Source organism: Artemia sp. Qi Xiang Cuo, chromosome 2 (genome assembly GCF_049724085.1).
Source record: "Artemia sp. Qi Xiang Cuo chromosome 2, ASM4972408v1, whole genome shotgun sequence".
Lineage (NCBI taxonomy): Eukaryota > Metazoa > Arthropoda > Branchiopoda > Anostraca > Artemiidae > Artemia > Artemia sp. Qi Xiang Cuo.
The window spans coordinates 5,718,563-5,745,558 of record NC_142795.1 but is presented as its reverse complement, the minus strand read 5'-3'; the positions used below and the strand labels follow the sequence as shown (position 1 = coordinate 5,745,558).

Below are 26,996 nucleotides of genomic sequence, written 5' to 3'. Positions count from 1 at the left end.
TTCCATATACAGAAATTAATAAATAAAAATATACTCGTAGATTGGAAAATGATATAATATTTGAATAAAGCATGGGAACAAAAAAGAAAAAAACAACAACAAACTTCAAGATGAATTAGTTAACGAATAAATTAAACTTGCATCTTAATAAATTTCAAATACCACTGCAAGTAAGCAACACAGAATGACGTAGGCTTATTGGTGTGTTGCTTTTGTGTAATAAAGAAAAAAAAATATAAAATAATTTAAAAAACAAGAGACGAGAGTGATTTTAGCCAGTTGAAAAAAGTGAAAGCGAGACGAAGCGGAAATTTCGCGAAGAAGCAAATAATTAATTTAATTGGTTTTAATAAGTGTTTTGAGCGCAATCATATAAATATAATGGCCTGTTGAGCGCCAAAAATTGAGTGCTCACCGTTTTGCCTGTTGAGCGCCCACCTTCAATAACGCAGGGTCAGAATTTCAACAACTGAAGAGTCCTTGATAACTAAATTCTAAGGAACTTTAGGATCAATCGAATTATAGTTAAAATAACAGCCTTTTTTTTTATTTAGAGACCTTAGTATAGACATTTAAAGTAGTTGAATTTAGATTGAGTGTTTTTGCTAATCAACACTTCTGGAGTCTAACCGTTTAGAAGCCAAATCAAATAACTATGGTTTTAATTTTGAGATTTTTACAATGGGGTTTATTGGTTCTTAACCAAGGGCGTGATTTGCTATGGGGCAGGGGGGGGGGTGAATATCCCTCCCAGACCTCGGTCCCCCCCCAGCTGAAATTTAGTTTCTTCCAAAATATTGTCAGAACTCAGATAAACCCGCATAATTCAAGCATTAACAGAAAAAGATCAGTTTTTTTAGTACATATTTACCTTTATAGTACTTTAATAGTACTAATTAGGACCTTTGTGGTACCAAATGGCTTATTTTTTAGTTTTTATTATCTTGTTCACTTGATTTGAGAAAATTGACTCCAACTTTGCCCTCCCCCCAGGATTTTGACGAAATTACGCCACTGTTCTTAACTCTTCAAGTTCATAGAAGCATTACCGAAAAATTTGGATCAAGGACACAAATATTTTGGTCATTAAATCCTAATTTTCATTCTAGAGGCAAATTTAATTAATTCTGCACTGACAATGAATTCTCCATATTGAAAAAATCTTGATTGTGGGAATTAGGCTATTGTCCAATTCGTTTGCAACTCCAGTAATGAGCTTAATTTCATGCCCTATTATTAATTAGGCTACAAAATTTGTTTAATTATTTTGTTGAATAATTTTTTTTTTTTTTGCAAATACTTCTTTGGATCGCATAATTTATAATAAAAGTCATGTAACCATTGATGGTGGAGGGGGAAGAATAAATTAATTAGTTTTGTTTCCCAATTTCAAGCCGTTGATCTTGACTATTTTGTCTATCAGTGAATTAGAACTATAAAAGAAAGGCGTAAGAGCTGTACTAGCCAACCCAAATATTGCCACTGTTCATATTCTAAAGGAATAAGCCAATAAGGTCTACTTTCTTCCCGCAACACTGAAACATATTATGGAGGTTAATGATTTATTTACCGATCAAAAGCAATTTTCTTGTGACTGATCTAGTGGAATAATTTGTTGCGCCTATGCAGCTTTGTAGCTTGTGCAACGCCTGAAAATAAATAGAAGAGGAAGGGGGTATGTCTGTACGAAGACAACACGAGAGGCTCATTTTTAGAGATATAGACTGACTCGATTCAGGATGGGTTTGTAGGGTCGTGCCCTCATGACGGTACTTAGCAGTAAAATATTCAGGCCCTTGAAACTTTTAAAAGGCTATTTTTGTCAAGAAAAGCATGACATGCTCCTTAAAGGCAATCTCAAGATACGTTATTTCTACTTAAAAAAAAACAGCTTTATCCTCTATTATTATTCTTCAGTTGTCTTCAAGGCTTATTGGTTATCCCCGTGCGGTTCAACAACAGTCCTTTGTATTGTCAGACTTGTCCTTAATTGATCAGCTAGATGTTTCTTCTGAAGGCCGGATCTAGCCCCCTAGCGGGTCCAAACCACCTACTCCCCCCCCCACCTCGAAATTTTGTCCGGCTCGTAAAAACGCAAAAAAATGCCTATAAGCAAATTTTTGAGGCGTTTCTATAAGTTATATTTTGTAAACCCTCCTCCCCCCAGAAAAAATACACACCCCTGAAGAAAAATCCTGGTTACAGTCTTGCTTCTTTGTATTGAACAAACTTTAATACATTTAGATTTTGCTTCGTGGCGCAGGCTGTAATACCAAAAGTTTTAGCTAAAAAATCACGGATTTATATTGGTTGAACTTATTTACGCTAAAAATAATAGAGGTTCGGATTTCTTTAAATGTTCACACGAATTGGTATACTTTGTAAAGTTTTTTTTTACGATAGCGACATATTTTAAGAAAAATCTTTACTTTATCAATCCTTTTTTCAGGCTTGGCGAAGATTGGAAAGAACTGTGCCAAGAAGAACCTCTTAATGAAATACCAGAGTTACCCAAAGATTCGTGGTAAGCAGAAAATGCATAATTCAGTTTGTAGTGTTCGAAAACCGAATGAGGACCATAGATCTTTCTAAATGATGAGATAATTTTTTTTGGAAAACGCTTGTAATTATTTTCTTTATTTTTTTTTTTTTGCTGTATTAACGTCTGGGGCGAATTTTGGTTTGTTTTTGGGTATATCTTATAGTATTTATTTTTGCATTTTTCTTTATTTTTTTCGTGTTTTTGGGGTTGATTTATCATAGTAGGGCAAAAGAAAAGTTAAAGAAAATAATTTGAAAACATAAAATTAGTGGCAAATGTATAAGGGTTGCCCTATAATGCACGTGCAGAAAGATAACAGGCTGGGACTAAGAAGTGCGAGTAGTTACTTCCCTTGGACTTTGTCTAGTCCCGAAAAACACAGTACGTGATACCAATTCACCCCTTGCGACCGAGAACGTATCCACTAGGCGTACATCAAAAGGTTTCCCCGTGTGAAGTACCTTTAAGCATTTTTTTTTTTATTTCCCATGGACTTTGTCTAGTCCGTGCCTGATCCTTATTGAAATAGAAATTTTCAACTTATCGAATAGAACAGACCAGATACTGGATCTTTTTGAGCTGACTCCGTAGCTCTTTTGGAGACACTTCTGTATTGCTCTTTTGGAGGTTTTTATTATCGTAATTATAATAGTATTGTGAATACCGTTTCTCATGGTGATATTTTTTCCTGCTTTAGGGAGAAGCCCGCAAAAGAGCTAACTGTCACTGAAACATCAACTACAGAATTGTCTCTCAAGTCTATTGCAGAGGTTCCACTTAAATCAGAAGGCAGCTCGTCGCAGAAGACGGAGGTTGTTACTGAAGAAATAAATGAAGTGGTTTCTGAAGAAGAAGAAGATGAAGATACATATATAAATGTTGCAGATTTATTGCCCAGTGAGTTTTTCTTTCCAAAATTCGCTGAGATTGCTTTTAAATTGAATGTAATTAATCCAACTTGTAATTACATTTCTAATCTGTTTTGTGCTATGCCTGCACAAAAACTTTAACCTTTCTTCTTCTGATAACCTTTCTTCTTCTGATTTTTAAATTTTGCTTCTGCTTTGGTAGTTTGACTTCATATGACCCTATAAAAAAGACATCTTAGATTAATTAGATTCACTTTGGTTCACTTTTTTTCCGATTAGAATTAAAACATGAGCTCTCTGGCTAGTAAAATTGTACTTTAAATAAATAAGACTTCTGTGTCTATAAACTGGAAAAAAATCACTAATTGTGTTTTTTTAGATAAATATGAAAACAAAAAGAAAGTTTCCTTTCAATTGAAATAATAAATGGCATTAAAACTTAAAGGAAGAACGTATCCTATACACCAAGGATGATATTCCCCCGCTCTTTGCGTTAAAGTGCGATTAGCTCTTTAAAAGAAGCATTTTAGAGTGAAAAATATAGCCAAAATAGTATTTGCCGCGTTTTATTTTCCCGATTACCTTCCATTTGACCTGAAAATGCTGTTTTTTAAAGCCGACGTGAATAAATAATCCCCTCACATCGAGACACAGTAAAAAAAACGAAAACTTGTGTTAGAACAGGGTCGTATCCAGGATTTTTTCCGGAGGGGGAGGGGGTTACAGAAGGATTTTTTCGGTGGAGAAGGGTTACAAAAAAACTATAAAAAACGCATCAAAAACTTGTTTATATTAATTTTGTTATGTTTTTAAGAGTCGGAAAAACATTGGGGGGGGGGGGGCTTATCCCCCCCGGGATACGGCCTTGTGGCAAAATATTCGATTTTGGAACGAAGTTTCACCAACGTTAATCTTTTGCATGAAGTATGGGTTGTTGGGCAAGGTGGCAGACACCCTTGTACGTGGGGTGATTCTGTTCATTTTTATATCACTAATTAAAAAAGCTTTTCGCAAAATAAGTTTTTCAAAGAAAAGCAAAGAACTCCATTAAACAAAAAATTCCTTCAAAACCCCTATGCCTTCCCAAGGCCATAACACAATTTGCACTTTACTGAAAAAAATTAAATAATATTTTACATTTTGATTACTAAATATCAGTATCAAACAGTTCGTGGTAACGAACTGTAAGTAAGGAGCGACCCGGCTCAATGGTAACCGAAACTCTAGAAAACGGTACCAATAGATATATCAAAAGAATCAAATTTCAATGCTGATTTCAAATATATAACTTTCATCAAGTTTAGTTCTACCCATCAAAAGTTACGCGCCTGAGAAAATTTGGCTGATTTTCAAAAAAAGGAAGAAAGACACCCTAAAAATTATAGAACCTTAATAAAATTCACACCATCATATTCAGCGTATCAGAGAACCCTACTTTAGAGGTTTCAAGCTCCTATCTACAAAAATGTGGGATTTTACATTTTTTGCCAGAAGAAAGATCACGGATGCGTGTTTATTTGTGTGTTTATTTGTTTGTTGTTTTTTTTTCCCAGGGGTGATCGTATCGACCTAGTGGTCCTAGAATATCGTGGGAGGGCTCATTGGAACGGAAATTAAAAGTTCTAGTGCCCTTTTTAAGTGACCAAAAAGAATGGAGGGCAACTAGGCCCCCTCCCACGCTTATTCTTTTCCCAAAGTCACCCGATCAAAATTTTGAGATAGCCATTTTGTTCAGCATGGTCGAAAATATGATAAATATGTCTTTTAGGATGACTTAATCCCCGAGGTTCCCAGAGGGTGGGATAAATGTTTTTAACTTACCACATTTTAAAATTTTTTTAGGGGTTATGGGGAATTTACATTATTTTTTCAGTTGGTTCTGTTTGGGTATTGGGTTGGGTAGTTGGGCTTAGGGGCAATGTTAAAGGATAAGTCCATAATATTATTTTTTATTGGGGAAGGGAAATCTCCCAGAAGGGGGTGCCGGACTTTCCAGCATTATTTATTGGTTATTGGGAAGTATACAATCATTTTCAGGAAGGATTTTTTCTGGAGGGGGGGGGGGTAGACGAGGGGGTTAATCTGGAGAATATTTACGTGGAGGATGTTTCTTTGGGGTAAGGGACATTTCTATGACGGGGGCGCCGGATTTCCAAGCATTATTTAAAAAACGATCAGAATTTAAATAAAAAAAAAACAAGTTTTTTCAACTGAAATGTAAGAACTAATATTAGAACATAAAACGAACAGAAATTATAACGTATGTGAGGGGGTTCTCCCCCAAGTCAAAAACTCTATCTTTAAGCGCCATTTTTTTTTTTTTAGTGCTTTAAAAATACCTATCTATTCTAATTAAAATGCCTTTGTGTTTAAGGGGTTTGTGAATAAAATTTTTTTTACAATTTTAAAGTAAAGTGCGGGGTACTTACTAAGGGCAGAACCCCCTCATATACGTAAGAACATATACGTAATAAAAAAAAAACAATAAAAAAACAAGCGATGCGGCTCAATAGTAATCGAAACTTTTAAAAACGGAATTTTGATGTCAATAAATGTATCAAAAGAATGTGTTCATAATGCTGATTCTAAATATATAAATTTTATTAAGTTTAGTATTACTCATCAAAGGCTACGAGCCTGAGAAAATTTACTCGATTTTTTAAAGAGGGGGGAAACATCCCCTACAATTGAAAGAATTTTAATGAAAATCACACCGTCAGATTCAGCGTATCAGAAAACCCTATTACATAGGTTTCAAGCTCATATCTGCAAAAATCTCCCCTGCATTAACTAAACATCCCCTGCATTAACTAAAAAACGATCAGAAATTAAATAAAAAAAACAAGTTTTTTAAACTGAAAGTAAGGAGCGACATTAAAACTTAAAACGAACAGAAATTATTCCGTATATGAAAGGGTCTGTCCCCTCCTCAATGCTTCGCTCATTACACTAAATTTTATTATTTTTTTAAAAAATAAAGTTGTGTGAAAGAGCCAAGCTATAGCATAAAGAAGGAGGCGTTGAGGAGGAGACAGTCCCTTACATATATGGAAAACTTTCAGTTCGTTTTAGGTTTTAATGTCACTCCTTACTTTCAGTTAAAAAAAACTTGTTGTTTTTTATTTAATATGTATATTAAACTGACAATTCACATTCATTTGTATTTTTATCAGTAAAGTGCAAATTATGTTCTGGCCTTGGGAAGGCATAGGGGTTGAACCCAACTTATGCTAATCTTTCCTCGTTTTGGTTTTGACTCTGTTATTTATTATAATTTCTGTTCGTTTTGGGTTTCATGTATTTACCGATGCTGATTTGTGGTAGTTTCACGCTTGTTAGATTATTTGATTTTATTTTTGATCATTTTTTTTCAATGAGAGCTCTTTAGTTTTCTTTGAAAAACTTATTTTGTGAAATTTTTTTTTAATTAATTTCTGTTCATTTTATATTGACATAGTCTTTTCAGGGAAGAAGAATTTTTTTTTTTTTTAAGACTTTATAGTTTGGTCTGATTTCCAGAACTTTCGACCTAACCATAATGGATATCTCAAAATTTTGATTGGATGTGTTTGGGGAAATGGTGGGCGTAAGAGTTGCCCTTCAATCACTTACGGCTATCAAAAGGGCACTAGCCCTTTCAATTTTTAATTGAATGAGCCGTTTTTGAAGTTTCTACGACATCGCTTTTTATAAAAACCTTATATGCCCCCAGGTCATAACTTACGACCCTTGCCCTGAGGGCTGTGGGGGTGGAGGCGTTGTCATCCTTAAAGACCTAATTTCCAAAACTTTCAACTACGTTGAATAAAATGGCTATCTGAAAATTTTTATTGGATGTGTTTGGGGAAAAGGTGGGCGAGAGAGGTGGGTTAGTTGCCCTCAAATTATTTTTGAGACAATAAAAGGGGCACTAGCCCTTTCAATTTCCAATCGAATGAGCCCTTTTTCAAGTTTCTAGGACAAAGATTTCAATAAAGACGTATGTGCCCCCATGGCATAACTTATAACCCTTGCCCTGAAGACTCTGGGTGGAGTGTTCTAATCAAAGGTATAGTTTGCTGAACTTTAAACTGCGTGGAAAAAATGGCTATCTCAAAATTTTGATTGGATTTTTTTGGGGAAATGGTGGGCGTGGAAGAGGTGTTAGTTGCCTTCCAATCACTTTCGACTATTAAAAAGGGCAATAGCTATTTCAATTTCCAATCGAATGAGCCCTTTTTGAAGTTTCTACGACAGCGCGTTTTATAGAAACCTTATATGCCCCAAGGGTATAATTTAAAACCGTTGCTTTGAAGGCTGTGGGGGGTGTCATCTTCAAAGACCAAATTCCCAGAACTTCCAACTACGTTGAACAAAATGGCTATCTAAAAATTTTCATTGGATGTGTTTGGGGAAAAGGTGGGCGTGAGAGGGGGGTTAGTTGCCCTCCAATTGCTTTCGACTATTAAAAAGGGCACTATCTCTTTGAATTTCCAATCGAATGAGCCTTTTTTGAAGTTTTCTACGACAACGGTTTCTATAAAACCTTATATGCCCCCAAGGCATAACTTACAACCCTAGCCCTGAGGGCGGTGGGGGAGTGTCCTCCTCAAAAACATAATATCTGTCTGGAAATCAACGACGCGTAACCAAATGGCTATCTAAAAATTTTGATTGGATGTGTTTGGGGAAAAGGTGGGTGTGAAAGGGGGGTTAGTTGCCCTCAAATCACTTTCTACTATTAAAAAGGGCACTAGTCCTTTGAATTTCCAATCGAATGAGCCATTTTTCAAGTTTCTAGGACAAAGATTTCTAAAAACTTATATGCCCCCAAGACATAACTTATAACCCTTGCCCTGAAGACTGTAGGGGGAGTGTCCTGCTCAAAGGTATAATTTCCTGAACTTTAAACTGCGTTTAAATTGGATGAGTTTGGGGAAATGGTGGGCGTGGAAGGGTTGTTAGTTGCCTTCCAATAACTAGCGACTATTAAAAAGGGCACTAGCCATTTCAATTTCCAATCGAATGAGCCCTTTTTTAAGTTTCTAAGACAACGAGTTCTATAAAAACCTTATATGCCCCCAGGGCATAGCTTACAACCCTTGCCCTGAGGAGTGTGTGGATGGAGGGGGGGGGGGGTTGTCATCCTCAAAGACCTAATTTCCGGAACTTTCAACTACGTCGAACAAAATGGCTATCTTAAAATTTTGATTGGATGTGTTTGGGGAAAAGGTGGGCGCGAGAGGGGGTTAGTTGCCCTCCAATCACTTTCGACTATTAAAAAGGGCACTAGCCCTTTGTATTTCCAATCGAATGAGCATTTTTGAAGTTTCTATGACAACACCTTCTATAAAAACCTTATATGCCCCAGGGCATAACTTACAACCCTTGCCCTGAGGGCTGTGGGGGAGTGTCCTCCTCAAAAACATAATTTCTATCTGGAAATTAACTACGCTGAACAAAATGGGTATATCATAATTTTGATTGGATGTGTTTCGGGAAATGTTGGGCGTGGAAGGGGTGTTAGTTGCCTTCCAATCACTTTCGACTATAAAATAGGGCACAAGTCACTCCGATTTCCAATTGAATGAGCCCTTTTCGAAGTTTCTACGACAACTTCTTCGATACGAAGTGCCCTGGTCTAAAGGAAAAAAATAATACATTGTGCCAACATCGTTCTTATATACCCCCCAGGGAACTTAAAATTCTTGCCCTGAGGGTTGTGGGAGAGTGACCTCCTCAAAAATATGTTTTCCATCTGGAAATCAACTACGCTAAACAAAATGGCTATCTCAAAATTTTGATTGGATGGGTTTCGGGAAATAGTGGGCGTGGATGGGGTGTTAGTTGCCATCCAATCACTCTTGACTATTAAAAAGGGCACAAGCCACTCCAATTTCCAATTGAATGAGCCCTTTTCGAAGTTTCTACGACGAATTTTTCGATACGAAGTGCCCTGGTCTAAAGGAAAAAAAATAGTAAATAGTGCATTGTGCCAACATCGTTCTTATATGCCCCCAGGATATAACTTAAAATCCTTGCCCTGAGGGTTGTGGGGGAGTGGCCTCCTCAAAAAATATTTTCTATCTGGAAATCACCTACGCTGAACAAAATGGCTATCTCAAAATTTTGATTGGATGAGTTTGGGGAAATGGTGGGCATGGAAGGGGTGTTAGCTGCCTTCCAATGACTTGCAACTATTAAAAAGGGCACAAGCAATTTCAATTTCCAATCGAATGAGCCCTTTTTGAAGGTTTTACGACAACGCCTTCTATAAAAACCTTATATGCCCCCAGGGCATAACTTACAACCATTGCCCTGAGGGCTGTGTGGGTTGTCATTCTCAAAGACCTAATTTCCGAAACTTTCAACTACGTTGAACAAAATGGCAATCTGAAAATTTTGATTGGATGTGTTTGGGGAAAAGATGGGCGTGAGAGGGGGGTTAGTTCCGCCCTCCATTCACTTTCGACTATTAAAAAGAACACTAGCCCTTTGGATTTACAATCGAATGAGCCTTTTTTGAAGTTTCTACGACAACGCCTTCTATAAAATCATTATATGCCCCCAGGCCATAACTTACAACCTTTGCCCTGAGGGCTGTGGGGGAGTGTCCTCCTCAAAAACATAATATCTATCTGGAAATCAACTACGCTGAACAAAATGGCAATCTCACAATTTTGATTTGAAGTGTCTGGGGAAATATTGGGCGTGGAAGGGGTGTTAGTTGCCTTCCAATCACTTTCTACTATTAAAAAGGACACAAGCCACTCCAATTTCCAATCGAATGAGCCCTTTTCGAAGTTTTTACGACAACTCCTTCGATACGAAGTGCCCTGGTCTAAAGGAAAAAAATAATAAATAGTACATTGTGCCAACATCATTCTTATATGCCCCCCAGAGCATAACTTGAAATCCTTGCCCTGAGGGTTGTGGGGGAGTGACCTCCTCAAAAATATATTTTCTATCTGGAAATCAACTACGCTAAACAAAATGGCTATCTCAAAATTTTGATCGGATGTGTTTCGAGAAACGGTTGGCATAGATTCGGTTTTAGTCGCCTTCCAATTAATTTTTAATGTGGAAAAGAGCACACGCCCCTCCAGTTTTCCAGCGAACGGACCCCTTTCGAAGTACTTGTGAGAGTTCTTTTAATACAAAATACCTTGCTTTAAAGGAAAAAAATAATAAATAATGCATTGTGCTAACATCGTTATTATGTGCCCCCGGGGCATAACTTAAAACCCTTGCCCTGAGGGTTGTGTGGGATTGACCTCCTCAAAAATATATTTTCTATCTGGAAATCAACTACGCTGAACAAAATGGCTATCTCGAAATTTTGATTGGATGTGTTTGGGGGAATGCTGGGCGTGGGGGGGGGGCTAGTTGCCCTCCAATCACTTTGGACTATTAAAAAGGGCACTAGCCTCTCCAATTTTAAATTGAATGAGTCCTTTTCGAAGTTTCTACGACAACTCCTTCGATACGAAGTGCCCTGGCCTAAGAAGAAGAAGAAAAAAAAAATACATTGTGCCAACATCGTTCTTTACTTATGCAGTGCTATTGCCTATGATATTCTTAGTCATTCTCAATATGAGTGAATTCCCCTCTCCTCTTCACGCTAGAGTTTAAATTTTACGCTGTAATTTGATATTTAGAACTAATGCCTTCTGCTAAAGTCTACCGTTATTGCCATTAAGGGGCTGTTTCCCACATAGCGTAAGTGCACTCATACAAAGAGAGGCACGGGTTAATTCCCTTCCCCCTTAGCATTTATCTGAAGCACCCGTTATGGAATATTATGAGCCTAAAGTTCTCTCTCAATCTTTAGGGACTACCCTAATAGCGGGTGCGTAACTAAGAAATACACAATACCCGTTAGTTTTACTGGATTAATCGTTTGTAATTTGTGATTCATTTAGTGAATCACATATTTAGTGATTCATTTAATAAGACAGCGTATATGTTTAGGGTTGACTAGTGAAGCCAAACGGGTGTTTAGATAGCCTTTCCATAGGCCTTAATCGACTGATTAACTCTAAATTTTTATTGATAAAGTTTTGGTCCTATCTTGCCAACGTTGTTGTACTAAAGGACAAAATACAAAAATCGGTATTCTGCTACAGACAATTTCTTAAATTGCTTAAAAAGGGAACTATGACTCTGAATTTTGAACCAACATTGTTTGAAATATTGTTTTTTTCTTAATATCAGCTTGAAACCTCTGTTTCGTGGTTCTCAGGCATTTTTAATTTTACTGTAAAATTCCCATCTGGATCGCTCCAATTATCGAAGGGGTGTATTTCCAAAGTGTTATATTTTCTAATAGATACTCATTACCTTATGCTAATAATTTTGATGGCTGGGTTTAAAATTTTAAAAATTGCTCATTCAGAATATGCACGACAATTATACGCTGATTAAATGTATACACTTTAATAAAAATATGGCTTTTTTTAGAGTTCCAATTTCTATGAAAAGGGTTGCTCGTTACTTAAAGTTCGTTATTCTAAGGGAAAGGGTAGTGCTGCTTCCTCAAGCCTCTTATTTATATCCATGTTTAGTTTTACGTAACAATACGTTTAGTAATGATCATCGCTGAGAATGTGCACCCCTTTAATTATTTATTAGAGAGACGGGAGGTATGAAATCTCAGAAATCAATCTTCGGGTCACAATTTTATGTTTTCAGAGGGTTTGTCGGAAAAATCTTATTTTTTTTAATGCGATATCCATCTCTCCAACCCTTTTTGCAGGTAAGAGTTTTAGCTGTAACCCTGTAGCCAGGGTCGTCACATATTTAGGGGAGGCCTTCCCCCCAAGGTCTTGGAGCACTCGATTAAGAAAAATTAATTGGTAAAATCGTGGCGCAAGTGCCACGATTTTTCCGACGCCGCCAATTTTTTTTTTGGTTAAATAAAGACCATGAAAATACTGACTTGTCATCTACAGAAATATCTAACTTGGTCGGTAAACGCTCTTGCTGTGATTTTACAGATGGTGCCACAATTTTCCATTTTGTTAAATAAAGAGTATGAATGTACTGACATGAAATATACCGAAATCTGAATCTCGGTCGGTAACTGCAGCAGTTTTACCGACTTCTGTATTGATTTTACGTATCGTATTCGAAGCGGACATTACGCTAATTATTGATAAGAAGACAGTCGGTAAAAACGACCAGCCAGTCAGTAAAATCCCTCGTCCCCCCCCCTCCCCCCAGCATTTGGCTAATAACGCCCCTGCCTTTAACCCACGTATTGTAGGTCTAGTTCAAACTTTTACAGGTAAGAAGAGGAGTTGAGGGTCTTCATATTTATCTGAGGGGCTTCTCATTGAGAGTTATAAAATTTGGGTCTAAGAATACATCTTTTGAGTGTTCAGGCACTCCCCAACCCACAAAAAGATCCATTGATGAACATGGCGCCTCATGACAGTACGGCTTCTGAAATTGGGAGGTTATATAAGCAGCTTTCAGTCACTTCTTCTTCGTTTGAGTATCCTAGAATTTTCACTCGAAAGTATTTTGGTGCCAAAATTATTTTGTTGTGTCACACAGTGGTAGAGATGGCCCCTTTGTAGTGACCAAGTTTGTAACAGTGAACCAAATTGATTTTTTTTACATATAAATATAGTATGTAGTTCTGTAAAATTTTTGGATTGGAGCCAATGTCACGGAAATTTCTTCTTTTTTCTTACTCGGTCTACTTAAATAGTGGAACCTCATGTGAGACAGATAACAGGGTAGTAACTTTTTTTTTTATGAAATTCAGCGTAATGATTCATTTAAAGATCATAAATTATGCATACTTCACATGGTGGCCTGGCTAGCTCAGATGAAACAATGGATCGGGTTTCGGAAATGATATTCCAAAAATTGTAATCCTGGCTGCATTGCTGTGAAATGTCAGAAGCTTCCCAAAATTTTCGACTGATTGAATTGAAAATAACCTTCTTCTCTGCCTGGGCCTTGATAAAAAAAAAAGTCACGTTTTGACCCAGAACGTGCAAAATCAGATTAAAAACTGAATGGTCATTTATGTTTTCTTTGAGGGATAGGTGTAAAAGAGACGAATCATCTCTCTTTCCTTGACAAATTTTTGGCATTTTTAGCTTTGGAAAGGTACTACCCCCCACCCCTTGAGTAGTGTTCCTGACTAGAATACTCAGAAACGCGCAAGTATCGCTTGACTGCTTTTACTTTCTTTTCGTTCCCAAGAAGCATTAACTTCCTGCTATAATCTATAATAGTAGTTGGCATTCAGGAACAAGAAACTATATTTGGTGACCTCTAAATTTTCCATTTCTTAAAATTGAATGAGGACTAATTTAGTCCAAACTATTAGTTCAACTGACTAGAAAAGAAATCCAGTTTTAAATTAGATTGTAAAGAAATCGTGAAATTGAAACTTAAAGTAATTCTTTACTTTTTAACGGTTCTTTTGTTTTTTTCGTTATTTTATAACGTTAATTCGTTATTTTAGGTGAAATCCTCATTGGCTTAAAATATAATAGCTAATCAAGTGCTTTGACAGCAAAGTCTAAAAAAAAAACATATATAAGAAGTCGTCTTAGTTTACTTGAAATATTGAATTTATTACAATTGATATTGGGGGCAATCTTGCAATAAAAAGAAAATAAGAAAAAGATATACTCAGCCAAAACAAAAAATCTTCTAAAAAGTATTAATTCCCTTGCGTCAAAAAAATTACGTTGCACAAATGTCTCAATGTACGCATGTTTTTACTCTTTTTCTCTCAAACTCTGTCTACTAGAGATTTTTCAATAGTTCTTAGGGAGGTCAATCCCTCCTGAGTGCAAATATGAATGAGTATATTTTCCACTTTTGAGAGCTTTCCCAAATAGTTCTTAGAGAGATTATTCCCTCCGGTTGGGCAGTATGAATTAATTTATTGTTTACTCTTTATTTAAAATTCCCAATCCAAATGTTTCAGTTAAATACAATAAGTTATGGATGTGATTAAACTATAATTAGAGCTGACTTTCTTAGGTTTGTTTCAGCATGGCATTCATCTTTGCTACATTTCTCTCTCCAGTGGCGTTGATTGGGGGAGAGGACATATGTATCCCATATATTTCTTGCTCCCCCCCCCCACCTATATTTAAACAAATAGTTCTTTAATTTTTTCATTGAAAGATGAGTTGTTAGGCGTTTTCATTGGGAAATTGAAAAACGAAAAGTCCCCCCACCTATATTTAGAAAAATACACCCCCCTTCACCCAAATTTTCGTGATACGACACCACTGTTTCCAACTTGTTCGTTTTTCGAATGATTATACACTTTAGAAATGCTTTAAACTTAATGCGTCAAGACTATGAATTTACAAAAATGATCAGGAAAAATTAACTTCTTAGGTGGAGGGTTGAGGAATAACTGACTGTTTAATACCCAGCCTTCAAATAACGAAAGTAAAACTATATGCTCTCAAAGGCTCGTTCGCAATGAGAATTTGCAAATACTAGCGAGTGCTAATTTGACCCAATCAGAATTTTTCGGCCAATCAGAAAATTCTGTGAAAATCTGATTGGCTTAAATTAGCGCTAGCTAAATCTTGTTATCAGTAGAAACTCATTGTGAATGAGCCCAAAGAGACATTTGTTAATTTATTAAGACGTATTTTTTTTTATTTGAATCGGAATTTTAAGCGCTAGTACTAGTCCTATCTTATGAAAGGATTTCAAACATTTTGTCAGTGAGAATATAGAGGGAAAAATATAGTTCAAGGAATTGCCTATATATACTGTATGGTGTCTCGAAAGTGGCCAACTATGTTCAAGCGATAAACTTGTCGCTATTTTCGGCGGATTCACCAAAGTCGAGGATTGTCCTTTTTTTTTATTTTAATGTCCATACCAACCAGAATGCCAGTCCAACTGACCTATATCTTCGTTTTTTTTTTTTTTTTTTTTTTTTTTTTTTTTTTTTTTGAAGTTTGAGTTCCTTTAAAAATTTTCATTAATGTAGTGTGACTTTTTTAATGTTATTTCCAGATGTTAAAGAGAGGTTAACACGGATTAAACTTGTTGTTTACAATCCGAGTTCATTCAGGTTTTATTTGAGGTTTGTTCATGGTTTGAATGAAAAGAAAAACTAAATTGAATCTCAAATCAGCTCAAAGTGTTAAAAATCAAACATTTGTCACTTCTTCTTTCAGGATCAATAAAATAGAGTACCCGTTAACTCCTCTTTCACCAGCATAGAAAAGTTACACCATATCGCTGAAAACGTGTATACCAAGGAGAAACTCAAAAAAAATATTTGCGTTTAGAAACTCAGAAAAGTTTGAGTCCCAATAGCAACCCAAGAGCCCCACATTTCATGGACGTGGTTGTACTGTGCTAGATAATGAGGTCATATTTTGTTTGATGATTCCTTATGAGGCACATCGCCCACAGTGCATTGTAGCGATGTCGCTGATTTTCCCAATCACTACTGATAACCATAGGTGGTGGCTTCAAGCAATTTTTTTTTTTTGCTGGAGTGTACTTTGATTTTTGGATGGTCGATATGCATGAGTATATTTTATACTCAAATATATAACTTTTTGTGAAGAGCGAAAAAATTGTTCTGAACATTTTCTCTTGTCACACTTGTATTGTCTTTAACATTTTTTCAGAGTATTTTCTTGTCTGCAAGGAGTATAATCATTTCTAAATGAATATTATAATGGAATAGTAACAGTAAAAAAAAAAAATGTAAATTAATATTAAACTAGTAAAAAAAATTACCGTGTTGCTTATTAGGGCAGAAGGCAGCCCCCCCCCCCCTCCTTACGACTCATTTTAGAGGACCAAAATTTACAAAAAAATCTTACAGATGTTGTAATGTTTTGAAAAATATATTATAATATATATAATATTTTATTTATATTATAATATATATAATATAAATAAATATTATAATAGAACAATAACAGTAAAAAATGTAAATTTATATTAAATTAGTAAAAAAAATACAATGGTGCTTATTAGGGAAGACGGTAGCCTCCTCCACCACCACTCATTTTAGAGGACCAAAATTTACAAAAAAAAAAACAAAAAAAAAACGTACAGATGTTGTAATATTTTGAAAAAAAAACATGGCACTTTTCGGGCAAAAATATTCGTTTTGCACCCTCCCTCCCCGCTTTGGAAAACTTTCTGTGGGCACCCTTGATTAACTAGTTTGCGTTTTAATTTACTTGAAGTACTTAATATGAATAATAAAGCCATACAACGAATATAAACGACAGATAATTATTATTCATTTAAACTGGTAAAGATTGATTTACTACTGATCAATAGTTGATAACAAATAGGAATTATTTCTGTTACTGAAAATATTTTACAAAAGTGGCAAGACCCACAAAGTTACTACCTAATCCAGCTAATGTTATGTCTTTAAATGATAGGTTGAAGTATATTACCCCAATTGACTAGCATTAATAGTTCAAAAATAGCTTGTTTTCTTCTTCTGTTGCTTTACGAGAATATGCTTTATTTTTGTTTGAAATTAAATAATAAAAAACGATTTTTTTCAACTGAAAGTAAGGAGCACCATTAAAACTTAAAACAAACAGAAATTATTACGTACATAAGGAGGTTGTCCCCTCTTCAATACCTCGCTCTTTAGGCTAAAGTTTGACTTTGTGTTCCATTCATTTCGGAATGACTCCTGAAACACAAGGATCATTTAATTAGAACAATAAGATTTTTAAAAGTTCTAAAAAAAATTTCAGTGTAAAGAGCGAAGTATCGAGGACGGAACAACCCCCCTTATATACGTCAAAATTTATTTTCGTTTTAAGTTTTAATGTTGCTCCTTACTTTCAGTTGAAAAAAATGTTTTTGCCACAGTCTATTCATCTATACTTCCCCACAGGAAAGGGGAATTAGCTTCAAAGGTTGGATCGAAGGACTCCCACCCCCTCATTGTCAGCCCTGTGTGCTCAACCTTATTTAGTTTTGCTTTACACAAGAAAACATACTAGCAGATTCTCCAATTACATGAGAGGGACGGAGAAATAATCAATTGAGTCATGTGGTATGATATGTACACTTTTACTACATGCATATACAAGTAGTTGCGCAGTATTTGGAGTAACTAGGAATCCACCACATAGTCATGCACCTTGTTTATATTTATTCAAAAAAACTTTAACAAAAACCTCTTAACATGGGTGCTCTGGAGTACTATTTTTTGTATGAGTATATCCCTTCTCCAGATTTTACACCAAATTTTCCTTCCTTGATCAGTTTCTCTAACAGGGGTACATTTTCAAACAATGGGTTGTCTGGATATTTCTCAGCCCAGCCTTTAACGATATAATAGGACGTATCAAGTCCAACATAGTCTGCCAGCTCCAAGGGTCCCATGGGGTAGCCTGCGCCCAATTTCATTGAGGTATCAATATCCCGAGCACTTGCATCCCCTCTTTCAAGCATCCTCAAGGCTTCCATCATGTATGGAACCAGTAAACGGTTAACAATGAAACCTGCAAAAGAAACATAGTCAGTATACTTCCTATGATCATGTTTTCATCATTGTAAGATTTTCTTCAATCAATGGGTCATCCATTTTGCAGGTATAATGCCATCAAAGATTAAATGTACTTAGATTATTTAGTGGAAGCAGAAAAAAAAAAATATTTGTCATCTAGCATTGCTTTTCATTCTGAATCGGAATAATAGTAAACTAGGTAAAATAGCATATAAAAATAACATTTGAATTGACAGGAATTAGCAAACAAACCATCCTTGTTTGTTGTTTTTTTTTTCTATTAAAAAAAAAGAAGATATTCATTTTGAAAATAATTACAGCTTTTTTTAGTTTTAACTAGATGTTTTTAATTGTAGTTCCATTGACGCGTGATTTTAATTCTTGTAAAATTGTCTTTGTTTGATGAGCAATTAATTTAATTTTGCTTGTTTTGTATCAGGAAGCTGACTCAAAATTACTATCAGATTGTGTATGATTTACCAAATTATTTAGTATTTATCATTCTTCCTACCACTTTTTTTAAAGCAATCCCTACTCTTATCTCAATATGCACGCCCAGTCAAAAGTAGTTGCGTTGTTTTAGTTCCTTAAACAACATTTTCAGGGATTGGAATTCTGCTTTCCTTCCCTTCTAAATACTGCCCTCTTTTTTTTAACAAAAGAAAAACAGCTTTTTTGGGATTACTGTGTGCGTGTGTGTGGGGGCGGGGGTGGTTTTGGATTAGAGAAATTCCCCGAAGAAATAATCCAAGACTCCTGTTGACTTGAGTAAGGCAATTATCGGAAATATACAACAATATGGATATTAATCTTATGACGTCTTTTTTTTTGCATAAAAGCATCTCACCAGAAAGGTTTTTCCACCTCTGTCCTAAATCTCAAATGAAAAGAGGACAAGCTCCTTCTTTCTAGTTTATACAGGTCTTGTCCGCAAGCTTACATTTTTAAGGGGATGTGTGAAAATTTACTGGTGAGGCTGTTTTTTTTACCCAGAAAAAGCCTATTTTAATGACTAATATCCAGATTGTCTTGTATTTTCAGGACAATTTTTAAGGGGATGTTTGTAATTCTAGGGGATGTACAAATTTTAAGGGGATATACATTTTTAAGGGGATGTGTGAAAATTTCCTGGTGAGGCTTTTTTTTACCCAGAAAAAGCCTATTTTAATGTCTAATATCCAGATTGTCTTGTATTTTCAGGACAATTTTTAAGGGGATGTGTGTAATTCTAGGGGATGTACAAATTTTAAGGGGATATACATTTTTAAGGGGATGTGTGAAAATTTCCTGGTGAGGCTTTTTTTTTACACAGAAAAAGCCTATTTTAATGACTAATATCCAGATTGTCTTGTATTTTCAGGACAATTTTTAAGGGGATGTGTGTAATTCTAGGGGATGTACAAATTTTAAGGGGATATACATTTTTAAGGGGATGTGTGAAAATTTCCTGGTGAGGCTTTTTTTTACCCAGAAAAAGCCTATTTTAATGCCTAATATCCAGATTGTCTTGTATTTTAAGGACAATTTTTAAGGTGCTGTGTGTAATTCTAGGGGATGTACAAATTTTAAGGGGATATACATTTTTAAGGGGATGTGTGAAAATTTCCTGTTGAGGCTTTTTTTTACCCAGAAAAAGCCTATTTTAATGCCTAATATCCAGATTGTCTTGTATTTTCAGGACAATTTTTAAGGGGATGTGTGTAATTCTAGGGGATGTACAAATTTTAAGGGGATATACATTTTTAAGGGGATGTGTGAAAATTTCCTGGTGAGGCTTTTTTTTACCCAGAAAAAGCCTATTTTAATGTCTAATATCCAGATTGTCTCGTATTTTCGACTGCTGTCACACTCGAACCAATAGAAGAGTCCGTCATTACCTATTATGAGAATCTCTCAACCACCCCCTTTCCCACAGTTATCCTGTAATTGAAAAAAAAAATGTATAAAAGCTTGAAATATTGAATGAATGCAAAATTCACTTTTTTTTATTGTATAAAGAATCAAGCGATCTTAGTTGAGAAGAAAAGGAGAATGAGAGTTTCAATAGTTGAACATCTTGCTGGAAACTATTAAATTTGTCCATTAACTACAGAAGAAATATACCACAATGAGAAGAAGAACAGCATAAAAACAACCAATTGAACTATATTAGCACTTTCATATCATTACCTACAAAAGGGGATGGGACCCTTTTAACCCCCCCTCCCCCCCCCCCCGCAACCATATAAAGTTAGGTGCCCACATAATGTGAAAAGATCATGCCTTTCAAAATTATTCATTTACAAGGAATAAAATGTATATGGTCACTTCCATTCAAATTCAAAATTTGGAAAACAAAACTGTAGCCTAGAAGTTCACAAAGCAATATTCTAAGATTACATTTTTGCTTATTTAATGCTCCAGAAACAAAATGAAATAGAAAAAATATTGGTTCTGGCTAATAAACATAGCAAGACTCTTAAGTTTGTGTAAAAAATCTTGCATATTTGGTATGTTATGTTTGCTCACTATGTAGAACTCATTTGTAATCTATCATTTCTCAGTCCTTTTATTTCTCAATTCCTGACCCGAAGTAATAGACATCATTCCTTGTACAAATGTATACTTTAAATTAAGTTGAATTTCTTATCTATAATTTCAAATGGTAGTTTTACATCAAAAACGACTATGGGGATTAAAATACCCATTACCTACTTATACTTCACCTAAACGTTTTGTCATATGTCAATAATAGGTCTGTCTGTCAGGTAGTTGCTATTTTCCACTAAACCCAGCCAAGCCCTGATATGGGCTTTCTGTATTCAAATTCTATTGGACTTTATTATCAAAGCACAGGAATTGTCCATTTTAGAATTTTAACCTGGTTTCATCCCCTTCTCTCTCTTTAAACGGTTTAAAAGGTTCATTTCATTACATTTGTTTCTTGTTGTGTTACTGTTCAGATGCTCTTGGAAGCTAAGCATTTGGTGTTGCAAACTAATTTTCTGTATTTTGATTCACAGTATATATATATATATATATATATATATATATATATATATATATATATATATATATATATATATATATATATATATATATATATATATATATATATATATATATACTGCTAATAATTTCATATGCAGGCTTAATTATATACCAGAATCCTATTATATGAAACCCTTAGCTATTTAAAAAATTATTGTATTAGACACAATGCAGTTTTTTTTTTAACTAATGCAAAGACATTTATAAGTTTTGATTTACTTACTTCATAAAGATTCCCTTGAAAAAAATAAGGTCTCCTCCTAGTATAGTGCAATAAATTCGAGTTCAATTTGAAACCAATGCACATATTTTTTGTTGTTGCTTTCTTTTGCTGAAACTTTGAATATAATTCTAAAAATGATTTTATTCTCTTTCATAAGAAGTTCAGTGTTTGTCATCAGGTTAGTAATCGAGTGGTTCTGTGGTTATTTTGGTTAAGGTTGGTTCAAAAGATCAATGGGTTAGATTTAGCTAAAAAAAAAAACATTACTGAGAAAAAGAAAAATCCATCTCCCCACCCCTCCCTGTAAAAACCGACGGTTTTTCGTTTTTACTCATAATTTTTATACATTTCATATAGTTCACCAGCTGTTTGCTATGCTTTTTGTCGAGTTTTTGGCCCGTCTTGAAATGATTTGTTGGATATTTGCCTGATCTTATCCTTTCCTCCCGCTCTCAGGCACATATTCCAACCCCCCCCCCCCTATGATTCCGGCCTTCTTTAAAAGGTCTGAATTTCCAACTGTTCAATCCTCCACTCCTTCCTAACGGTTAAGTTTATATGTAACAATGACTTGTGAAATCGAGAAGCAGGGGGGAATTTCTTATTGAATGGACAGACTTTGGGATCCAAAGTGACCAATTAAACTTTGCCATAAATACTAACGTCTTCAATAAAAAAAGGATCAAGATTACCTTTAACAGGGGAGAGTCTGGATAGATGGTTATTTTTAGAAAGCCTAGATGCAAAAGCTCTCAGGAGCCTAATATTGTTCTAATTTCCATCTTTTGGAGCAAGTATTTGAAGAGATTTTATATTCATCAAAACACTATATTCAAACAAGTATGTGTGTTTCCCTTCTTCAAAATGTAATCATTCAACTTTTGAAAGTATTAAAATATATACATATGTTTAAAATTACTCATTTCTTTTTCTAAAGACAAATACTCAATCATCAAATTTATTAATGTTCAAGTATATTTGGAACTGGCATATTAACTGGTTTAATTTTATAATTTTGAACTATAATAAATCTGAATGATCTACATAATTTTAGAAATAGATAAACATCATCTGTTTTACAGGGAATAAGTTATCGTTTTTTAATATTATAGTAAAGCCTGAAAGGTGGTAATTTAAAGGAGCAGAAGCTTCCTGTAGCTATGTTGAATGTGTAGACAACAATATTATTAATTTTGAAATTTTATTGAAGGTCAATATGCCAATTACTTATAAAATGCATGGGGTATTTATCAGGAAACCTGGTGTTGTTTTTATCACTATTCTGTTTGTCTTCATATGGCAGAAATCTTAAAAGTCAATCTCCATTTGACGATTTTGGTAATTCAGGAATCTAATAGTCTCTGCTGTTTCCTTTTTATGTTGTGGTAAAAGAAAAATCTGTAGTTCCTTTTTTGGCTGGACTTGAAACATTAATGACAGTCTCTATCTCAGAAGTGATAGGGATTTTGCCATTTTATTTTTGCAAAAATGTAAAGTGGAGGTTTGCTTTTAGCATTTTCTCTTTTTTGTCACATGTCAGTGGTGTGCCAAATAGAGACTAATTCTTTGTCTTTCACTATAAGCCAATAAGTCTATCAAAATTAATTTCAGCTTCTAGATTCTAGAGCTACATACCTTTAAGCTCCTACTTAAAAAAAAGATGAGATAAATATATAGTTGCTAAATGCTGTTTGGTACAAGGAGACTACATTCCACCTCATGTGCTATACAAATGTAACTACTCTTTTTTTTGGGGGGGGGGGAGGGTGACAGTAATACCAATTGACTGTTTATGTAACAAATGGTATATATTTACACTTGAGATCAAAATTTCTCAGGTAAAATTAACCAAGGATTTATTGTAATTTCCCCTGCCATGGACATCCCCCCTCCCCATGTACTGGTATGCTATGCACTATCACAGTTGTTCTTCTTTTGCCTTCTGACATCATGTATCTTCTCATATTAAAATGACCTCTTTTTGGCTTGCTCTTTCCCAGGGGCAAAAACAGGGGGAGGTTGCAATCCCCATCTAGATTTTTTAAGAAAAAAAAAAAGATTGCTTCCACAATTAAAAAAATTAAAACTTGGCTTAAGAACTGTCTTAACAAAGCTTACAGTCTAACAGAAGCAGACTGTAAACCAAATTTGAAACCAATATTTCCAAATTTGAGACACATCTCTAGAACTGTCTTCACATAATCTTTATACCATTTCCAGTAGGAAGGAAGTAAATCTGGTAATTAAAATTCCTTACTACAAATTTCAGTATCTAGAAAAGGTATTGTACATGTTGCAGGCACAATACCTATTCACCAGCATTATCATGTTGGCATGCAGCTTTGACAATGCTGCTTTGTTGGTGCTAGTAAGTGGTTTAGTGATGATATCTACTTCAGGATAAATACAAAATTAGGTAACAATCTTTAAGTATTCAAGAATGGAATTGCTCAACCTTCTCTGAACTAAACTCTATAAAAACAAAATTGTTACTTCTTTAGATTCTGAAGAAATCTATGAATATGATTTTCAAAGTTTTTATGAATCTGATTTTCAGCCTCCTCTCTCAACGTCTGTGCCAACTGGGGGAAGGGGGTTTGGTACTCTTCTGTATCTGTGAATTGGTGTCAATGCCCCCTTTACTGCATAGACATGCCCCTGGATTATAAACAAAAAATTACTGATTTTATTGTTGTTGTTTTTTTTCAAATTTTCATTATCAAAGCAGATGAGAAATAAGAATAAAAATAGTGCATAAAATCTAAATTATCAATTTTGTATATAGCCTAGGGCTATATCCAGGCATTGGGTAGGCAGCTGGTCTGAGGCTAGACAGAGAATAGGCTAGCTCTGAAAATCAGATTGATATTTTTTGTTTGAATCTGATGAAGTAAGAATATTGCTATTATAATGTCTAGTTCTGTAGAGGCCATGCACAAAAATGTTGCCCAAAATTGGATGTGAATCAAGTTTCAAGAGACATTTTTATCCCAAGAGCAAGCATTCTACAATGGTATATGATAATTACATTTTAATATACTGCAAGCTAAATTGTCTGTTAAAGTTAAACATCTTATTTTTTAGGTGCTGGCAAGGGATTCTCTGTTAAGGTTAGGACAGAAAGCATCAGGAAAAAACAAATATACTGTAGGAAATACACTGCTGTTTCCATTGTATCCTAGTCTTCTTCTCCCCTAATTAGGCCAAATATACCCCTAAGCTATGGTCATTACACAAGTCTGATGATCTTTTTCTTTTTTAATTGGCTTATTGACCACATAGAGTAACTCTTGATGAAAAATAAGGGTTAAAATGGCAGTTTAGTAGTTCTTTTGAAGGAAAAACTACAAAACAAAAATGCAGTAACCTACAATTAGGTTCTTTATTTTATACTACTTCCTAACATCATGGTCATTATTGTGACAATGCAGCCCACCCCTTTGATAGTCCTGGATATAGAACTAAGATTTTTACAAAACTAAAAGAAAACATTAAGACAATGAGATTCTTACTTAATAATATGCAGCATATTTTTTATTAATCAGATTATTATGTCTGCTTCCATTGTTATCCAGATTTTGCAATAATTTCAATTAGTATTTTTGCCCAATATTGTAGCCAGCCACTCAGGCAAAACTGTGTTTCATCAGATCAAAAATGTGAGAAAACTGGTAAACAAAGAAGATTGGACATGGCATGAGATGCAAAAGAATGGAGAAATATATTATTAGGGATATATTTGGGATCATCACAGAGAGGGGGAGCATTTTCAGAAAAACAGCCATGATATTCAGAAAAAGCATAAAATAAGGAATCCAATGGTGCTACTCTTTTTTGTTTTATAGTGTTTCCTTCAGAAGAACTGCTAACCTACCATACTAAAAATTAATGACAAACCCACAAAATCAGCAAACTTTTGCATGTAGCCTATGGCTATATCTGGTCTCACTGGGGGAGGGCTGGGAATCCAACTGCAAAAGTATATTTCTTTTTTGCCTATCTGAATCATGTCCTGTAAGTAATTATAACCTGCTATCTAAATCATGTCCTACCAACCAAGAATAATAACAAACCCACAAAATCAGCAAACTTTTGCATGTAGCCTATGGCTATATCTGGCCTCACCAGGGGGAGGGGGAGGGCTGGGAATCCAACTGCAACAGTATATTTCTTTTTTTGCCTATCTAAATCATGTCCTGGTAAATATCTATCAAATCATATTATTGAGTTAGGAATAAAGTGAATACACTATTCAATGCCTTTTTTTATGCTGATTATGAATATAATAAGAATTTCTATTGGAAATGAATTTCAGCCCCCCCCTAAATATGCCAATTCAGGGTTAGGTTAGGTATAGATAGGGTGGGGGCTGAAATTCATTTCCGATAGAAATGCCTATTATATTTGTAATCAGCATAAAAAAGGCATCAAATGGTGTATTCACTTTATTCCTAACTCAACAATATGATTTGGTAGATATTTACCCATGTCCTTAACCTGATCTATTACCTTAGAAAGTGATGTTACCCTAAAAAAATTACTTTACCTGGTGTATCTTTGCATGTAACAGTGACTTTGCCCATATTTTTCCCCCATTCAACCATCTTATTATATGTTTCATCTGATGTTTCTGGGATTCTGATAATTTCTAGAAGTTTCATAACTGGGACAGGGTTGAAAAAATGCAGACCACCAAATCTATCCAGCCTTGTTGTTGATTCAGCAATATCCTTTATTGGAAGGGATGATGTATTTGAAGCAAATATAGTATGGCTTGGTGCTGCTTTATCCAGTGATGAGAAAAGTTTTCTTTTTATTTCAACATTCTCTATAATAGCTTCAATCACAAGATCAGCTGTTGCTACAGATCTATTGTTGTCTGTCATGTAAGTTATATTTGTTAATGTTTCATCAATAAATTTGTTGCTCTTTTCAGTATCATCTTTAAATTGTTTCTTTGCTACACGCGAAACACTTGTTTTAATGCTGTTTTCTGCCTTCTTCAAGACGTCATCATTTAAATCCACCAGGTTCACTTTGTGTCCTGTTTGAGCTGCAACCTGTGCAATCCCAGCTCCCATCAGCCCACTTCCAATTACAGTGACTTGATTGATTGCTGCATTTCTGAGGGCAGATGCAGAAAATGAGCGCGAAGGAACAATAAGCCTGGATAAATTCATCCTTAATTTTCCTGTAATTGCTATTATTTCTTCTAAAAAGACATATCCAATGTTGCCAAATGCTTTTGATAAGATACCTAAATTATTTGCCGAAAACTTCTCGCTTAGTTCACTTATTAGCTATCATAAATCACAATTGTTTGTTCTCAAGTTTCTTGTATTATTTTGGTCCAGGAATGTAAGTTGTGTTAAAGATGGAAGAGTTCGCTCTTTCCTGACATTAGCTTGCTCATTCCAGACTTGATTAATTTCTGGTATATAACAAAAATCAGATGAAAAAAAAAAAGAAACATACGATTTGATTCAACATTCAGTTCCTCGTTCCGAATATAATAATCACTGCCGTCGCAATTAAAAGCCCCTCCCCCCGGGTATCCGACATCTTTTGAAGATTTAAGCTTATAGAAAAGCTGTTGTGTTCGTCAAAGTATTATCAAATATGGTTATTAAACAAGTTGTTGTCCGATATTATATTCGGACAGAAATCCTGAAACTGAGCATGCTGAGTTAACTGGTTCAATCTATTTCTTGTTGTCTCACATAAGTCTCAAAATTATGGAATATTTTTCTTTCTTTTAGTTAGCGATTTTTCTTCTCTTTTCGCTTGTAGGAATATAAAATATATCCACAATTTACATTATGTTTCTCAGTTTCAAATTATTTTAGGCGAATC

At 34.9% G+C, this 26,996-nt stretch overlaps 2 protein-coding genes across 3 annotated transcripts in view; one reads left to right on the top strand and one right to left on the bottom strand.

Annotated features, from left to right (window-relative positions):
* LOC148954839 (NAD-dependent protein deacetylase sirtuin-1-like) overlaps positions 1 to 26,996 on the top strand; it is a 139,934-nt gene that overhangs the window by 110,849 nt on the left and 2,089 nt on the right. For both annotated transcript variants that reach the window (XM_089098855.1, XM_089098847.1), the window contains exons 11-12: positions 2,450 to 2,524; positions 3,240 to 3,439. In XM_089098855.1, coding sequence (XP_088954981.1) covers positions 2,450 to 2,524; positions 3,240 to 3,439 — 275 coding nt within the window. The remainder of the gene's footprint in view (positions 1 to 2,449; positions 2,525 to 3,239; positions 3,440 to 26,996) is intronic.
* On the bottom strand, positions 17,519 to 26,357 carry LOC148954840 (hydroxyacyl-coenzyme A dehydrogenase, mitochondrial-like). The gene is made up of 2 exons (XM_089098866.1): positions 25,690 to 26,357; positions 17,519 to 17,885 (listed from the first exon to the last, which is right to left on the bottom strand). Exons 1-2 carry the CDS (start codon positions 26,321 to 26,323, stop codon positions 17,584 to 17,586), a joined length of 936 nt encoding a protein of 311 aa, XP_088954992.1. The 5' UTR covers positions 26,324 to 26,357; the 3' UTR covers positions 17,519 to 17,583.

Coding starts and splice junctions, on each gene's coding strand:
- LOC148954840 (XM_089098866.1), bottom strand. CDS start 26,323: ATGAATTTATCCAGGCTTATTGTTCCTTCGCGCTCATTTTCTGCATCT. Junction 17,886..25,689: donor TACATGCAAAGATACACCAG/GTAAAGTAATTT, acceptor TTTCTTTTGCAG/GTTTCATTGTTAACCGTTTA.